Source organism: Sorex araneus, chromosome 6, assembly GCF_027595985.1.
Source record: "Sorex araneus isolate mSorAra2 chromosome 6, mSorAra2.pri, whole genome shotgun sequence".
Lineage (NCBI taxonomy): Eukaryota > Metazoa > Chordata > Mammalia > Eulipotyphla > Soricidae > Sorex > Sorex araneus.
This window is the reverse complement of record NC_073307.1, coordinates 120,241,871-120,259,805: the sequence shown is the minus strand read 5'-3', so window position 1 is coordinate 120,259,805 and position 17,935 is coordinate 120,241,871. Positions and strand designations below refer to the sequence as shown.

At 46.5% G+C, this 17,935-nt stretch overlaps 1 protein-coding gene across 2 annotated transcripts in view; it reads left to right on the top strand.

Moving 5' to 3' along the window:
- The first annotated feature begins 16,122 nt into the window (after positions 1-16,122).
- Positions 16,123-17,935, top strand: part of UEVLD (UEV and lactate/malate dehyrogenase domains) — a 44,959-nt gene continuing 43,146 nt past the window's right edge. The window contains exon 1 of one of the 2 annotated variants that reach the window (XR_008630775.1): positions 16,123-16,230. Coding sequence is in view for 1 of the 2 variants with exons in the window: in XM_055143336.1 (XP_054999311.1) it covers positions 16,183-16,230 (48 nt within the window). In the remaining variant the exon portion in view is untranslated. The remainder of the gene's footprint in view (positions 16,231-17,935) is intronic. The other variant, XM_055143336.1, reaches the window with a different exon arrangement.

Genomic DNA, 17,935 nt, shown 5'->3' with positions numbered 1-17,935 from the left:
ACAGTGGTCAGGGTGTAGCCTTGCACACTACCGACCGTGGTTTGATCCTGGGAATCCCATAGGGACCCTTGAGCACCCCCAGGAATGATCCCTGAACATCGTTGGATGTGCCACCCCCTCCCCCACACACAAAACTTTTGTGTTTCCCTCAACCCTCCCTTTTATACACACACACATATATATATATATATATATATATATATATATATTTTTTTTTTTTTTTTTTTTTTTTTTTTTTTGCCGTTTGGGTCACACCCGATGATGATGCGCAGGGCTTAATCCTGGCTCTGCACTCAGGAATTACCCCTGGCAGTGCACAGGGGACCATATGGGATGCTGAGAATCAACCCGGGTTGGTCTTGTGCAAGGCAACCAACCGCCCTACCTGCTGTGCTATTGCTCCAGCCCCTCCCTCACCCCTTTGAAGTCAAATTGCAAAGACTTTTCACCTAGAGGGCTTATAAGAAATATGCCAGGTTCGGACAATGGATCCATTGCACAGGTCTTAGAATCTCATCCTTGGTTTCATAAACTATATCTTAACTGGGGTATGATTTATTTAATCTCCTGTTTTGCAGTGCAGAGCCCAGGGTCTCACACATGCAAAGCCAGTGTTTTACCACAGAACTAGTGACACCCCCAGTTGAACCTTAGCTTTCCTGCATAGGGCTGCCTTTTTTAGTCATCAATTACTCTTAAGGGGCTGCCACCAAAATCTCAAATATTCCCCAGTCTCTTACTTGACTCCTTTCCTAGGCACAAAATGTGCAAAGCCAAAGGCCCCAAATCTTAGTTTTTGGCTTTTGGATGGGTGGGGGGTGTTCCGGACAGCACTCGGGGAACTGGTGCCAGTGATTAAACTCCCACAAGTAAAGCAAGAGGTTGAGCTGTCTCTCCAACACTGACCCCAGTCTAAATTTGACACTGCAACCTAGAGCTGTAGGAAGTAAGGTACTTAAACCTAGGCTTAAACCTCCAACTTCATTTCTGTCATTTGTAAACTGAGGCCAGTACACAGTTCAGTAGGTTAAGGATTGAGATACTGTGTAGTTTAGTATCTACCACCCAATATTAAAATGGGATCCTTGGGACGGAGACAGTACAATGGATAGGGTGCTTGCCTGGCATACAGCTGCTGCACATTTGACCCAGGTATCCCATATGGTCTCCTGAGCACCACCAGGAGTAATTCCTGAGTGCAGAGCCAGGAGTAAACCTTGAGAATCTCTGGATATGACCCCTGAAAAACCAAAATAAAACCAAAAAGATCCTTTTCCCAGAAAGAATAGATAACTGCCCCGCCCCTCAAATAGGATAATTGTGTTAAAAATTCCTCAAATTTTTTAGTCCTTGGAATTCTTTTTTTCATCCCTAGACATTGGACCCAGGTGAAAGGCATCAGTTGGAAAATAGATCTAAAGAGCTCTGATTTCCATCTTTAAGGACACAGGAGACAAACTGAACCAGTTATCTAAGCCTAAATGCCGGTCTTCCAGACTATGATCAGAAACAGAGGGACCCAATTACCTCCATCCCATATCCATCTTAACTACAGCCCCACCTTCCAAATCTCACTGTTCCTGGCAAACAGAATCCCATGTCTTCCATCTTTCAAAGTGCTTAACTGGACATAAAATGTGACAACTTGGTATGCAATTTCTTTATGTGAAACCAACAACAGAAACTCTTTGTAGCTGGTCAGGTGAGCTTCAGAGCTGCATTAATTCACCAGGATCATCTTTGTTTACTTCCACCGGTGTCGTCTGGGGGTTGGGAAAGAAGTAAATCAGATGGATCTTGCCTACACTTGGCTAGACTATGGGGTTGAAATAAGTGTTCTCCTTGCCAAGGGCCTATCTATGCACGGGTGATTGTGTCTTCCCCTAAAGCCTCTCATCCCACTGCCAGAGGGGTTTCACAGTATGGGAACTGTCAGGAGTCAGAGAAAGACAAACATCCAAAATTGAACAGGAGACAGGAGAGACATCTGCCACCAGAACCATTTCACAGACCAGTATTGCCTTAATGGGAGTGAAGAGTGGGCTGAGTTGGGCTCAAGTATTGTAGGCCCAGTACACAGAGTCAGGTAACACAAAACTAGTGCCAATGACAGAAAGCTCCGACTTTGGGTTTGAGATAGCTTTACCTTCTACCTCCAGTTTATTATAAAAAAAATAATAATAAGGAATTTAAAGGAATAAAGACTTATTGGAGGTGGGGCCTGAGTGACATTACAGCAGGTAAGGCGCTTGCCTTGCACAGGACGACCCCATATCAATCCCCAGCATCCCATATGGTCCCCCCAACCCAAGCCTTCCAGGAGTGATCCCTGAGCACAGAGTCCGGCGTAAGTCCTGAGCACTGCTGGATGTGACCCCCCCAACAAAAAAGAGCAAAAATAAAGACTTTAATTGGTCTTCCATTAAAAGACAGTAGGACTCTCCCAACTCTATGTAGATTGTAAATAATAAGTGTTATGCCATATTAACTTCTTCTCTAAAGAGAAAAACATTTGTTCTTGAAGTTACTAGAGTTGGGTTTTTTAAAAATATATTTATTTATTTATTTATTTTCTTTTTGGGTCACACCCAGCGATGCTCAGGAGTTATTCCTGGTTCTGCACTCAGGAATCACTCCTGGTGGTGCTCAGGGGACCATATGGGATGCCAGGGATCGAACCCGGGTCGGCCGCATGCAAGGCAAACGCCCTCCCTGCTGTGCTATTGCTCCAGCCCCTAGAGTTGGGTTTTGATAGCTCATTTCTCTGGGGGAAATACATTTCAAAGCCAGACAAGAGAGTAAAGCCAAAGGTATACTTACCCCTGCAGGGGGATACTTATATCCCTTCCACATTGTTCCGGCAATGAGAATCATCCACAACACAACAATCATGGCAGGGCTTCTGGCTCAGCTGATGGTTGTGTGCAAGGAGAAATGGGTGGTTGTGAAAGGTGAGGTGTTCTAGTCCCCGAGTCCTGGGAACTCGGCTGTCTTCATGCCAGACCTGATAGTGGGCGGTCCAACATGATAGCTCCTGCCTGAAGAGCTGTGTGGTCTAGTCTGAACTTCAGTGACTTGCGATGGCCATTTGAGGTGGGGAGGGGGGAGGTGCCAATTATGACATCAGCTCTTGTGACCTTAAGGACCAGTCTGGGTAAGCAGCAACTATGAGACAGCTGGTGAGGGGTCAAGTATGATAGGGCTGAAGAGAGGCTTGTTCTCCTATGACGGGTTAGGGTCCAGAAGGTACCACTGCCAAATGAGGACTAGCTTTATAGAATCAGATGCAAAAAAAAAAACACCAAAGGGGCTGGAGCGATAGCACAGCGGGTAGGGCATTTGCCTTGCATGCGGCCGATCTGGGGTTCAATTCCCAGCATCCCATATGGTTCCCTGAGCACCACCAGAGGTAATTCCTGAGTGCAGAGCCAGGAGTGACCCCTGTGCATCACTGGGTGTGACCCAAAAAGCAAAAAAATTAATTGGGAGGATTAATCCTGGCGAGGCATACTTACCAGCAAAGACTTTAATACTATTCTGAGATTATTCAAATAAGAAAAATTGTGTACTTTTGTGAAATGGCATGGTTTAAACTTATCAAGCAAAGCCAATCTCACTACTTTCCTGAGGAGGGACGAGAAGGAAAAGGGGGTCTTTTGTGCATATCACAGCTGGACAAACTGGTATTTTTTGTTGTTGTGTTTTGCTTTTTGGGTCATACCCAGCGATGCTCAGGGGTTACTCCTGGCTCTGCACTCAGGAATTACTCCTGGCGGTGCTTGGGGGACCATATGGGATGCCGGGGATTGAACCCGGGTCGGCCGCGTGAAAAGCAAATGCCCTACCCTCTGTGCTATCGCTCCGGCCCCAACACAGCTGGACAAACTGATTCACAGATTAGTTTCAGTGATTTGGTCAGGATCACAGAATGTGGCAGTGGTTCACCTAATTAAATATGCAGTGCAGAAGGATATCCATATCTCCACCCGAAGTGAAGTCTGTGTTGGTACAATATTCTCATAGAAATTCTGAGGCAAGTGGAGATTAAAAAAGAAAGAAAGAAAGAAAGAAAGAAAGAAAGAAAGAAAGAAAGAAAGAAAGAAAGAAAGAAAGAAAGAAAGAAAGAAAGAAAGAAAGAAAGGAAGGAAGGAAGGAAGGAAGGAAGGAAGGGAGGAAGGGAAAGAAAAGAAAGAGAGAGAAAGAAAGAAAGAAAGAAAGAAAGAAAGAAAGAAAGAAAGAAAGAAAGGAAGGAAGGAAGGAAGGAAGGAAGGAAGGAAGGAAGGAAGGAAGGAAGGAAGGAAGGAAGGAAGGAAGGGAAAGAAAAGAAAGAAGAAAGAAAGAAAGAAAGAAAGAAAGAAAGAAAGAAAGAAAGAAAGGAAGGAAGGAAGGAAGGAAGGAAGGAAGGAAGGAAGGAAGGAAGGAAGGAAGGAAGGAAGGAAGAAAGAAAGAAAGAAAGAAAGAAAGAAAGAAAGAAAGAAAGAAAGAAAGAAAGAAAGAAAGAAAGAAAGAAAGAACAACAAAATCCCATCATGTTTTACTCTCTGTGTACCTGAAGCTGGGACTAGATACCTTGCCTTCTGGAGTAGCTTTCCAGAAAAACTAACTTCTAACTTTTATTATTTTGGGAGGGGAACCACACCTGGTGGTCCTTAGGGATCAGTCTTAGAGGGGTTTGAGGGACCATGTGTGGTGCTGGGGATTGAACCCAGGTCAGGCACATGTGAGGATAACACTTTAAACATTGTACTAACTCTCCACCCCAAACCTGTGACTTTTATATCACTAATATTCTCAGAAAATTTCTTTAATAAAGTGAATATGTTTGAAGAGCAGTTCTGAATACCAGTTGGGATGCAGATACCAGGAACACTGGCTGAAAAGGGACACTGCTAGTGATGTTTCCTAGAGGCAGGCTGGTCCTGTGGAATTTGGAGAGACTATTAAATGCAGAGATCTATGCTTGTAACCCAGTTTCACAAATGAGCTGATTTATGGGTAACTGTACCTATCAGCTAAATTGGCATTGGATAATAGTTAAGTTTGCTGGCACAATAAGTCTTTGTTGATAGGTTCATGTTTTGCTTAGTTGTTAAGTTAGCATTTATAAAACACTGTGAAGCTATGTTATAAGATGGGCTAGGGAGATGGTTGGTGGTAGAACAAATGTCTTGTATGTTAGAGGTGCTGGGTTCAATCCCAGGCACTGCAAAAATCAATCAACCAATTAATTAAAGACATATATTCTAAGTCAGCAGAGACAGAGAAGGGAATACCTAGTAGAGAATGTTGGGAGGACCCACTCGAGTTGAAAGCTGCATGCCAAAAGTAGACTATAGACCGAACATAATGGCCACTCAATACCTCTGTTGCAAACTACAACACCCAACAGGAGAGAGAACAAAAGGGAATGCCCTGCCGCAGAGGCAGGATGGGGTGGTGGGGGTTGGGATGGGGTGGTGGGAGGGATACTGGGATCATTGGTGGAGGAGAATGGGCACTGGTGGAGGGATGTAAACTAAATACAAACATGAAAGTTCATAAGTTTGTAACTTACCCCACGGTGATTCACTAATCACTGTCATCCCATTGCTCATCGATTTGCTCGAGCGGGCACCAGTAACGTCTCTCAATGTCTCTCATTGAGAGACATTGTTACTGTTTTTGGCATATCCAATACGCACAGGTAGCTTGCCTCGAGGGCTCGATACTCTCGGTAGTTTGCCGGGCTCTCCAAGAGGGACGGAGAAATCGAACTCGTCCCTCTTGGAGACGAAGGGTCGGCCTCCCAACATTCTCTACTAGGTAGCATGCCCAACCGCTGTGCTATCACTCCAGCCCAGTGATTGACTAATAAAATTTTTTTAAAAAGACATATATTCTATATAAATCCACAAATGTAATCCTCACTAAAATAGTAAGATATTGAGATATAGCTGTTACACAAATGAAAAGTATGAGACTGGAAAGATAGAACAATGGGTAGGGCATTTTCCCTGCATGTGGCAAACCCAGTTCGATCCTTGACCTCTGATATAGAACCCCAAACACCACTGGGTGTAGTCCATAAAACAAAACAAAACAAAAAAAACTGACTCAGAGAGGTTAAATTTTCCCAAGATCACATAGCAAGTAAATTGCAAGTCAGGACATCAACTCAATTCATTTTCAGATCTGCCAAAAGGGACAGTAAAAGTGCCAGTCTACAAAATTTCCATGGTTTCAGGAAGTCGGGAATGGGCTACCTCACACCCCATCTCTCTGTTCTTCTGGAAGCCTGGTGGTCATGCCAAGGAACTGCCTCTGGCGCCATATAATCTCATTAACTGACCTTGATCCAGAGACTCATAAATAAATCTCAAAAGAGATCAACAAGCTGTAGAGCTGCTTTTGGACCTCAAAATCACCATCCAGATAAAAATTTTATTCCAACTGTATTACCTCATTCAAAATTTTAGAATTCTTAGAGCCATCTCAAACTCTACACCACTGATATACCAGAAGTATCACACCACATTGGATGGGATGTAAAGCAGAAGGCAACCAATCTCGATTATGAAAATATTAACATGTAAGGATTAACCTGTAACATGTTAATAATCACTTATATAAGGGCTTAACAGTTCCAGGGTGAGATACATAATCTTCATACACTTTCTTCTAAGGAAATCTTTGTTGATCATTTTTAGCAAATTATTTTTTATAATTTAGCAAAATATATAATAAGCATTATAAATTGTTTAGGGACTGCTTTTGGGGCATTCTTGGGTGGTAATTGGGAAAATTGGAAATAATGAGGGTAGGAAAGTGTAATGGCATTGGGATTAGTGTTGGAATATTGAATGTAATAAATCATGAACTTTATAAAAATAAAATAATTTTTTTAAAAAAGTTCCAGTTGAATTTATTATAAAGCCTATGGGAGAAATAGTAATTAGAAACAATCCTTGAAAAGGATACTGATGAGTGATTATTATCAAATCTTTGAACCTGGCTTACTGACACTGGCAGTATGCACAGAATTCTTTCTCCAAGTATTTCAATCATTTCCCCTTTTAGAGTGTATGTGGTCTTACAAGGGTCAAATGTGCCTCATGGTGGTTGACATGCTGGAGTTTGTCCCTGTAACTAAAGACCTTTGGCTCACCACTGGGACTGGACACAAATTACGATTTGCATATTCCTCTCCCATGGGACTCTGTCTGGGGGTGTACCTGCATGCACCCAACCACAGCCAGGTAGGAACAGGGTGCGTTTCGGGTCTTATGCGGGTGCAGATATGGGGAGAGCCTCTGGAGACTGAGTACATGTAAGCTCATCACACCAGCAGTTTCACACGTTACTTGTATCTATGCTCTGGCTTTCTGCCTGGGGGAGAATGCCCAGGGATCCTGCATGCAAAACATATGCTCCAGCCCTCTGAGCTGTCTCTCCTGTCCCATATAGGGCAGTGAATTAGTATAGTGACATATATTAATATGTTGATGTAATTTGGTTTGGGCTGCAGCACAGCGGTAGGGCGTTTGCCTTGCATGCTGCCACCCGGGTTCGATTCCTCCACCCTTCTCAGAGAGCCCGGCAAGCTGGTGCCCACTTGAGCAAATCGATGAGCAACAGGATGACAGTGATACAGTGATATATTTCCCAGAGGAATATAAACTCTCTCGAGATATCAAGCTGCTACCAAGTTTTCTGGAAATGGAAGAATCCAGCCCTGACCACCCACTCACAGTGACCTGTTGGGGATGGACTGAGCTATCAGGGTGAGCCCACGTAGACTGTACTACAGACAGGAACATTTTCCTCCTTCAAGCTGCCTTCAGAAAAATAATTTCAGTATATTGAAAAGAGCAGTTTTCCTTCTCTCACAGGAACCCGGCTGGTCTTTGACATGCAGATCTCTGGTGTTAGCCAGGCCTGACCTTTGAGATTGCAAAATGCAGGCTCTGGCCCAGCCTAGTCTTTGGGATGTAGATATCAGGTGCCTGCCCAGCTTGTATCTGAAGTGTAGATTTTAGGTGGGCACCCAGCCTAGTCTTTGGGATGTAAATCCAAGTGCCTGTAGCCCAAGAAAGGTTTCAGTTTTGGCTTTGTATCTTTTTCCCCAGGCTACAAGCCTGCAGGTACAAGGAAACAACATATTCTACTGCCTCAATGTTCTTCCTATAACTTCTTTTGATGCCTTTGGTGACATCACTGTATTGCACCCTTTAGAGGTTACCATGGTCAATAAAAGGAGATCAGGGGGCTCTCTACCTTTGCCAAGAGTCAGAGAGAGCCTTGGGCCTCCATGAAACACATTTCTTCCGTGTTCCTTATCTCAGTACCTCCTACCGCATGAACATTCACGCAACAGTGGCCAAATTTTCTTTTCTGCTTTTTGGGTCATACCTGTCGACACACAGGGGTTACTCCTGGCTTTGCACTCAGGAATTACTCCTGGCGGTGCTCAGGAGACCATATGGGATGCTGGGGATCAAACCCAGGTCGACCACGTGCAAGGTAAATGCCCTACCCACTGTGCTATCACTCCAGCCCCACAGTTGCCAATTTTTATCCGAAGTGTCAGTTGTGCTCAGTTGTGCCTTCTCATGCCACCTCTCTCTCTCTACCTCAGATTTGGAGTCTAAATTAGAGAGAAACTTAAAAGCAAATGGGCTCTCCAGTGGTTCTTCACCTCTTTTCAAACACAGCCCGCTTCAACCAGGTTTCCTTCCTGTGTAGCCTGTTTCATTGGTTGACCTCAATTTTTTTGCCATGGTCCCCCACCTCCTTTACATGATTTGCATCTGTGCCCACCCTTGGATCATCCTGGGAGTTCACACCATTCTACTCAGCCCAGTAAGTAACTGCCTCTGTATGGTGACATTGATGTAGGCAGGTAGATAGGGAAAGGCCCTTGACAATGAAACTTAGATTAACAAAGTCTCCGGGAAGGAGAATCCTGAGACTGACCCACCCTGTGGATACAGAAAACAGATCTGATAAGACCTTCAGCAGACCCTGAGGAGGTTGGATCCCTCCCCATGAAGCTCCTCTAATTCCCTCACCTCTCCCTTAAACTGATTAAAATGTGATCCAGACTATGAAGAAGACCATCACCACTCCCAACCTCCCTGGTAACCTTCTTAGCAACGGACTTTTACCTGGGAAGAAGCCCCCACATGGGGGTAGGTTGAAGAGACCCTATAAAAGACACCTTGAACAAAGGAAGTGTGCGCATATGCTGTCTGAGCCCATGTGCTGCTTGTGCCCACGTGGCCGAGCACATGTAGTGCCCGAGCACATGTAGTGCCCGAGCACATGTGTCGCCCGCATCTCCCCCCTTGAGATGTGTACTTTCATGCTTTTGTGTCCAGTGCTAGGATGTGTGTAGAGCTTCCTCCACCCTTGGAGAAGCCCATGTTCTCTCTTGAGCGCCTTATTCTTACTATTCTCTCTCCCACTTATCTCTTCCTCCTTCCCTCAGAAACCTCTAAATAAAATCTGTTTACTTCACTGCTTGTCTACTCCTGAAATTCTTTTCCTCGAGTGAGAAAAGAGCCCAGTAACTCTGGGTCCCGGGTGGTAGAGGCGGTTGGGGAGAAAGTGACCGTCTTTCTCCTTCTGCTTCACATAAGTCACTCATGGGGCCCACCAACATCAACATGAAGGTCATCGAAAGGTCTCACCAATGCCGACATTCCCATTACTACCAGCAACCGCTGGTTTACTTAGTATGAAATCTGGAAATCAGGCATGCTTTCTTTCCAGCACACATGTATACATTCCATAACACAGTAAGTGATGAACCCCATGGGGGATGGGGCATCTGGCAGACAGATATCTCAATCTGATGGGAAGCAGTCTGGCAATTGAGGATATCACATGCTCATTTCAGATTAATGGTAAGATTTTTAACTCTTCCCCATTTGATCAGAAATCCTGATGGAGGGTAAATGAGGGCTGGGATCTATAGATAGGGTCATTACTTACCATCAACTCTGGAAATGTGCCCGTGTACCATGCTAATCTAACTAAAAGCATCCAGCCAAGAATGATCATAATAAAAGGTGAAACCACCACGGTGGAACAGACTACACAGGAAGGAAGCCAGGTTGAAAGGGGCTGTGTTTGGAAAAGGAGGAAATAAAAATTGGAATAAAATCCATCTGCCTTTAAATTTCTCTCTGATTTAGCCTCTGATTTAGTCCTAAGTGCTCAGGGAAGGATTACCAAGATCTTGGCAAAGGAGTATGCTCATAAAGCTCTAAGGTGGTACAGGTGTCACATGTCAGCTCCTATCCTTGGCTCCAAGCTAGTTAGTGGAGAAGCTGGAGTCCAACAGGTATAGAGACATCAGTGACCTACTGGTCACACTGGCCAGGTCAAAGATATCACCCCTATACCTATGGTTTGGCAGCTGGCTAAGGTCCTCGTATATATTACATCACAGCAGCAATATAACACAAGAACAATGGTCCTCCCATTTCACTAATGAGAATACTGCATCTTAGAGTCTAAACCAGCATTCTTTTTTTTTTTTTTTTTTTTTGCTTTTTGGGTCACATCCAGCGATGCTCAGGGGTCACTCCTGGCTCTGCACTCAGGAATTACCCCTGGCCGTGCTCAGGGGACCGTATGGGATGCCGGGGATCGAACCTGGGTCGGCCGCGTGCAAGGCAAACGCCCTACCCGCTGTGCTATCACTCCAGCCCCTAAACCAGCATTCTTCCACCTTTGTACACACACAGACCAGAATCAATCCACAGACCAAGAGCTAAAGACCACTGGTCTAAATGACCTGCACTAAGTGTCACAGCTGAATCTCCAGGTCAAGGGCTGGGACCCAGCTGCCTGTTAATAAGATGATCTATTTATTTTTTTTATTTCTCATTTGGGGTCACACCCAGCACTGCTCGGGGCATACTCCTGAAGGGTGTCTGGGGCACCATATGTGGCGCAGGGAATCGAACCTGAGTCAGCTGCATGCAAGGCTAGCTTTTTACCCTCTGTACCATTGTTCCAGCCCCAAGGTAGACTCTTTAGATTAGAAACAGATATTAGGGGACATCCCCTCACACCTGCAGTCTATGAGATCTGTGAATAAAACCTGCTGCTTTCTAGAAAAACGTTACACCTATTTCAGGCCCTTCAACCCTCCCCTCCATATGGAGAGCTCTCATCACTTAGTTATTGGGCGGGGGGACCTCATAAGTGGTACTTGGGAAGACCCCACCAACAATTCTTGGTCAAGTCAGCAGTCCCATGTAAGGGCGGAGGCTAGGGAACTATGAGGGCTCTGCAGATCCAGGGGTTACCTGGTCCAAGTCAGTGGGACTGGGAGTGTGGAGCTGAGTGGAATTCCAAGGCCTCACCTAGAAGTGCTGCTCGGGAAACCATGCTGAAAGAAGAACACTCAGTTTTCCAATTGTCTGCTACCAGCAGACACTTCATCTTAAACCACCTTGCAAACTTGGTCATTCTGTTACCTTAAAATCTAGTGCAAATGACTCCGCAAACAAGAGTCAGTGGTATTGGTCACAATTCTCTGCTGGCCAAAGCAGGGGCAGAGTGAACTATCTTCCTAAGCCAGGAAATTTAAATAATCCTTGTGGACAAAGAAAGTATCAACCTCCGAGGTCTCAGCCACTAGCAGAGTCTGCAGCTACAAAACATAAAATATGCCCAAAGCCACAGCAGACCAATGGCATTTCAGACACTTCTCTCGAAATCCTATCTGGAGATGTCAGGGTACCCTAACTTGGTCTGGCAACTAAATGGTAAACAGAGATGATCATCATCACAGTGGTCCAAGCTAGCTAGTGATCCTAAGAGTGAACCTCTAAAAGCTCTAGACAACAACAGTTCTACCATGCTTACCCCCTCCCATGAGGAGTTCCTTCCTATCTTCACTCTCTATAAACTTTAGCTCCTTTGTAACCTTGAATCTCATCTAGTCAAGTTCTGGTGAGCCTGAATGAATCTGGGGCTGTTCACAATGCTGAGATACCTGCCACAACATGGGGCAGAACATCCAAGTGGACTCAGCTATATGCAAGGTCTTAATCTTTGTAGCATTTCTCTAGTCCAATCATTAATTTATTTAGTTTGTTTGTTTTGGTGAGGGACACACCTGCCAGTGTTTAGTCCTGGCTCAGGGTTCAGTCCTGGCTTAGCTCAGGAACCCATGATGGGGTGCTGGGGATTGAACCCAGATGAGCCACATGCAAAGCAAATGCCTGACCCACTGTTATATTTCTCTGGTCCCTATCTTATTTTTATAACGTAGTTATTCCATACCTTTGATAAATTCCAAGGAAAGAAACCAATGGGGGGAATTAAAGTACCTACTTTAAAGCAGGAGACTCGGTTTCAATTCATAGACCCCTCCCACACACCAAGCTAGGTTTGTTTTGTGCCCCCTTTGGACTGCTGGGTATGGCACAAAAACCAAACAGAACAAACTAGCAAAAGCTACAGATAGTGCTGACTTCTCACCACAAAAACTTCTGATGCAAATAAAAATAAAAAAAAAAAAAACCTTCTGATGCTTTGCCTTCCTCCCTAACTGTCCTATTCCTTAACTTACTTACATGACCAAACCTCCTACATAAGTGGTCCACACTCAAAATCCAGTTCATACCTTTCTATCCCAGAGCTCAGAGACCACAAAAGCTGAGGATTACAAAATCCAAGGGGAACAAAACAGGCCTTGTCATTCACCTCCACTTTGTCATCTTCTCTCCTACCATGGCTTCACTCTTGCCACATCTTTTCACAGTACAGCGGTCAAATTTACTCTTTCACTCAGTCCTATCACATCACTCCTCTCTGTTCAACCATCCAGTGACATCTTTTTACTTACACAGGAAAGCCTGGGAAAGAATAACATAGTCCTGACATCTGGGAACTGGTCTAACACAGCATGCTCTCAGTGTTGCTGGGAGCTGGTGTGGCCCTGGGAGCCAGAGTCAGCCACATGCAAGGCAAGTTGCATGTGCAGAGAGATTGTTCTCTCTCCTGCTGGACCATTACTGCACTGTAGCACTGTCGTCACGTTGTTAATGGATTTGCTCAAGCAGGCACCAATAATGTCTCCATTGTGAGACCTGTTGTTACTGTTTTTGGCATATTGAATAGGCCACAGGTAGCTTGCCAGGCTCTGCCGTGTGGGCGGGATACTCTCAGTAGCTTGCCCGGCTCTCCAAGAGGGACGGAGAAACTGAACCTGGGTTGGCCGCATGCAAGGCAAATGCCTTACCCGCTGTGCTATCGCTCCAGTTCCTGGATCATAACAACCTCACAGAAACACGAGCATCAGACTCCAGGCACTCAGGGCATGAGGAAATGGAATAAAACTAAGCCATATCATAACTTCACTTAAGCAGAGACCAAAAAAACAAAGGGCTGAGTGCCACCTACTAAATACCCAACTTTCTCTTCTATGAATCCAAATGACAACTGCTGCTTTACCATTTAGAGTTTTCTCTTCAGTCCAGACATCTTAGAGATAACTCAGTCACAGACTTTCTGATGGCACCCTAAGCAAACTGAAGCTTCCTAATGCCCTCTCTCCACCAAATCCTCTAACAGGTTCTAACACTCCCTTACTGAGCGGTCCCAGCTGTTCTCCAGTCATCAGCGTCTTTGCTGCAAGAAATAATTAATCTAACTTGTTTAAAGTGAGGACCAGGGATGTGGCCCAGTGGCACAGCTCATACCTTGGACATGTGAGACATCCTCGACTGGACCTCTGTACCTCAATAAGGTGGGGACCAGGCAGTGCAAGGATGAAGGAACTTGCCTTGCATGTGGTTGACTCTGGTTCAATCCCAGTACCACATATGGTCCCCCAGGCACCACCAGGAATGATACCTGAGCAGAACCAGAAGTAAGTCCTGAGCATCATCATCATAGCCCACCACCACCTTACTCCCCACACTTGCAAAGAAAAGGAAAAGGAAGTGCTATGTGTTTCTGATGTGTCTTGCTAGAGGGCCCCGACCAGCCAGAGCCACAGTTGTCTAGAGAGCCCCACAGGCTTTTCTCACTAGAGCTTATGTCAAAAGTACCTGAAAGCTTGTTAAGTCAGTTACTCAGCCCCACCTGGGATCCAGTACATCAGGGATGGGCTCTCAGAAAATTTCTAACCATGGTGAGGCTGAGTCTGCTCAACTAGGAACAGCACTGAAAGAACCACTCCCCTGAATCATGAGCCTACTTCAACTTTACCTTTCTTCATTCCTCCACACTGGCTTCCTTGCTGATTTTTTTTTTCGGTGGTAGGGCACACCCAACAGTTCTCAAGGGACTGTATGGGGTGCTGGGGATTGAACCTAGGTCAGCCACATGCAAGGCAAGTGCCCTACCTAGTGTACTATCCTGCCAGCCCCGTCTTTTTTTTTTTCTAATTAAAAAATATTGGGGGGAGTGCATACCCAGCGTGCTCAGGGATTATTACTGGCTCTGTGCTCTGGGATCACTCCTAGCAGGGCTAGGGGAACACGAGGGATGCGCCAGGTTGAACTCCGATCTGCTGCACTCAAGGCAAGTGCTATACCTCCTGCTGCACTGTCTCTCTGGCCTTTTCCCTGCTGTTTTACGCCTCCCCCAGCATGTACCTGTCTTTGGACTTTGTTCTGAGTGCTCTCTACTATGGAAAAAATTTTCTCTTCACTCTCAATCTGAACTACCAGATCTCCTGACCTGCCTTTTAAACAGTCTCCACAACACCTTCTAACATGTGTGTATATATATATATAAATATATATATAAATACATATATTACATATATATATAAATATTGGTGTCTAGAGAGAGAATACAGGGGTTAAGGGACTTACCTTGAATATGGCCAATTTTAGCATGATCCCCAGCACCACAGAGTCCCCCAAGCATAGAGCCAGAAGTACTGAACACCATGAAGTTTGGCCCTCAAACCAAAGATTATATATATATATATATATGTGTGTGTACATATATATAGACAAATATAATTTACCTTACTCTGTTTTGTTGCCAAAAACAGTAACAATGGAGACATTACTGGCGCCCGATGGAGCAAATCGATGAGCAACAGGATGACAGTGCTACAGTGCTAATGTAATAGTGCTGCCAGTGCCAGGGAGCAAACCCAGAGCCTCACATACAATGCTTGCACTCTTCTCAACAGAACCACAGCCCTGTCTAGGAAAGCTGTTGTTTTTGTCTCCTCTTCACTGTTGTATCCTCATACCTAGATGACGGCTTTGCAAATAGTTAACGCTCAACAAACGTTTGTTGAATGAACATAATGCGCCTTCCAGCTTTTTCACTTCTCAAGAAATTATTTTGACTTTTTATTTGGTGATGGGGGCGGGGACGGTGGGGCACACACCTAGCGATGCTCAGGGATCACTCCTGGTGGAGGGATGGAACCTGGATTGGACAGGTGCAAGGCAAGCTCCCTACCCTCTGTGTGATCTCTGCGGGACCCCAAGTTCTTTACTTCTAAGTCACAGCATTCCGGCCTTTGGCTCTTTCCTACCCTCCCATTTCTTTAAGTATCCCGCTCCAGGTGTTTTGGGGCCGGCGGTTCAAGTCAATTCACAAGTCAAGGAGATCAGACAAAGCCAGAAAATTGCATCTGTTCGCTTTCGTGGCCCACATGACCTTCCTCTCGGTGGCACAGGGTCCACCTGGCGGTTTCCTCACCACTGCCTTGCAGGATGAGGGTGCAGACGCACCCCTGGGAGTGGGGCAGAGGCGATCCCGCCGCGGAGCTAGCCCCAGCTCGGGTCTCCAAACAAGGCTTCTGGGAACTCCGTTTCAGCCCCTGGAATTCTGCTTTTGAACTTTGACGTCCTTCCTAAAGCTAACTGCGGTTTTCGCGCTCGCTCTTTCTCGAGGTCATGGAAACTTCGCGCAGCCTTCTACAGAAACTGTTCCAGGACGGCGCCGGGGGTCCTGAAACAGTTTCTGCAGCTCCTCGGGTCCTTCCTCACTCCCCTTTTCCCCCAGATTTCCTTCCCGGCAAGCCAAGTCGGGGGATCCCGCGTACTCAGGGCCCCGCGGAGTAGTAAGTCACATCTCTCTGCCCGCGGAGACGCCGCTGTCCCGGCCGCAGGCTGGATTTTCCCGTCCGAGGAGGGGAGGTTTGGTCCTCGGCAGCCGCCGTCCGACTCCGAGTGCGGAAGCAATCCCGGGACCGCGCGCCCGCCCGGGATGGAGATGGAGTTCGACTGCGAGCACCTGAGACGGCTCCTGGGCAAGGTGGGGGCTGGGGTTCGGGAATCTCGGGGGGGCGTTTCCCGACTTCGCCAGGGGGCTTGGCGCGGGGGCGGGCTGGCCTCTCTGTGGGTTGGGGACTGCAGTGACCTTCGGGGCCGGAGCCTTAGGTCCACGCCCGACTCCCCATCTCGCTCCCACGGGACCCCCTCCCCCCCGCCCCCAGCCCAGCTCAGCAACCTCGCATCCTGTAGGAGACCTCACGCCCCCCAGCTTCTCGTGGGTCTCACGTGGCTCCCAGCACTCAGCTGGCCCCCGAAAGCCAACGCCTTTCTCGCGGCGGGACTGTCTGCCCCCGTCCCCCCTTTCTAGATTTTCAGGGCACATCCTTCCTGAGAGCCAGCTGCTCTTGCAGAGAGGGTTGGGGTCAGAACGGCTTGCCTTACTGACAGGGGGCCCGCCTCCCCTCTTTTTTTTTTTTTTTTCTTTTTGGGTCACACCCGGCGATGCACAGGGGTTACTCCTGGCTCTGCACTCAGGAATTACCCCTGGCGGTATTCAGGGAACCTTATGGGATGCTGGGAACCGAACCCAAGTCTGTCGCGTGCGAGGCAAACACCCACTGCGCTATCGCTCCAGGCCCCCCCCCCCCTTAGTATTTCATCCTCCGCATCACTTCGGGTTCCCGGAGCATCACAGGGCGGGGCTCCCCCCCCCCCGCCCCCCGCACACCCCCAGACGTTCACTGCGGAGGGCATCCTGGAAGACAGAACTCCCTTCTCTCTTTGCTCTCAGAAATGCCGGTGATCACATCGTGTTGGCGGACAGTCCTCAACTCCTCCTGGGGGTTCTGTGATGGCCGAGATGGTCGTGTTCGCGTCACCCGGCATTGCGCATCACGGGGCTAACTGCGGGGAATGAGAGAGCTGGGCTGATCTAGGAACGGAGAAGGGACTGGCGGGCTTCATCCCCCGCCGCCGTTGAAAGTTTGGGTGTGGGCGTTCACCCAGAAGTTCGGCTTCGGCCACTTACAAGCTAATTCACTAACTATATAGTCTGAGGCAGCAACCTTTCCCACCAATTTCTCAGTCACGTGGTTTTTATAATGCTTGAAACTTCCCCAGGTGGAAACCATACATTTATGCCATTTTTGCAGGATATGCCCCTGTTTTTCTTTGTTGGGGGTAGCTTGCACAACTCTAGGAGATTTTTGAAGCCTCGTGACTGGGATTATTCCAATTTTCAACTGCTGTGATAGGTGTAGATCTTGCAAGTAGAGACGGATGATCGTGTTTATGATGCAGTCCTTTCTGACTCCTCTTTAGAGGTTGGGAAAAGAAAAGAGCCATTCAGTCAGGCCTTTTGATGAGGAGAGCCTGGTATTTTGTCCAATAGAAGGAATTATTAAAGTTGAGAGTAAAAAAATAGAATTGTAACATAATTTTGGTGGAATTGCAATGAAAAGGCAGTGAGACAGTGTATTTCTCAAGGATGGGAGATGAGCAGAGGGTTAAAAAAATATCAGCGCAGGAGCTGGAGCAATAGTACAGTGGGTAGGGTGTTTCCTGTGCATGCAGCCAACCCGGATTTGATTCCCAGCATCCCATATGATCCCCTGAGCACCGCCAGGAGTAATTCCTGAGTGCATGAACCAGGAGTAACCCCTTTGCATTGCCGGGTGTGACCCAAAAAGAAAAAATAAATCTATTGGTGCATAGCTTACAGTTTGGTACATAGGTGTTTAGAAACA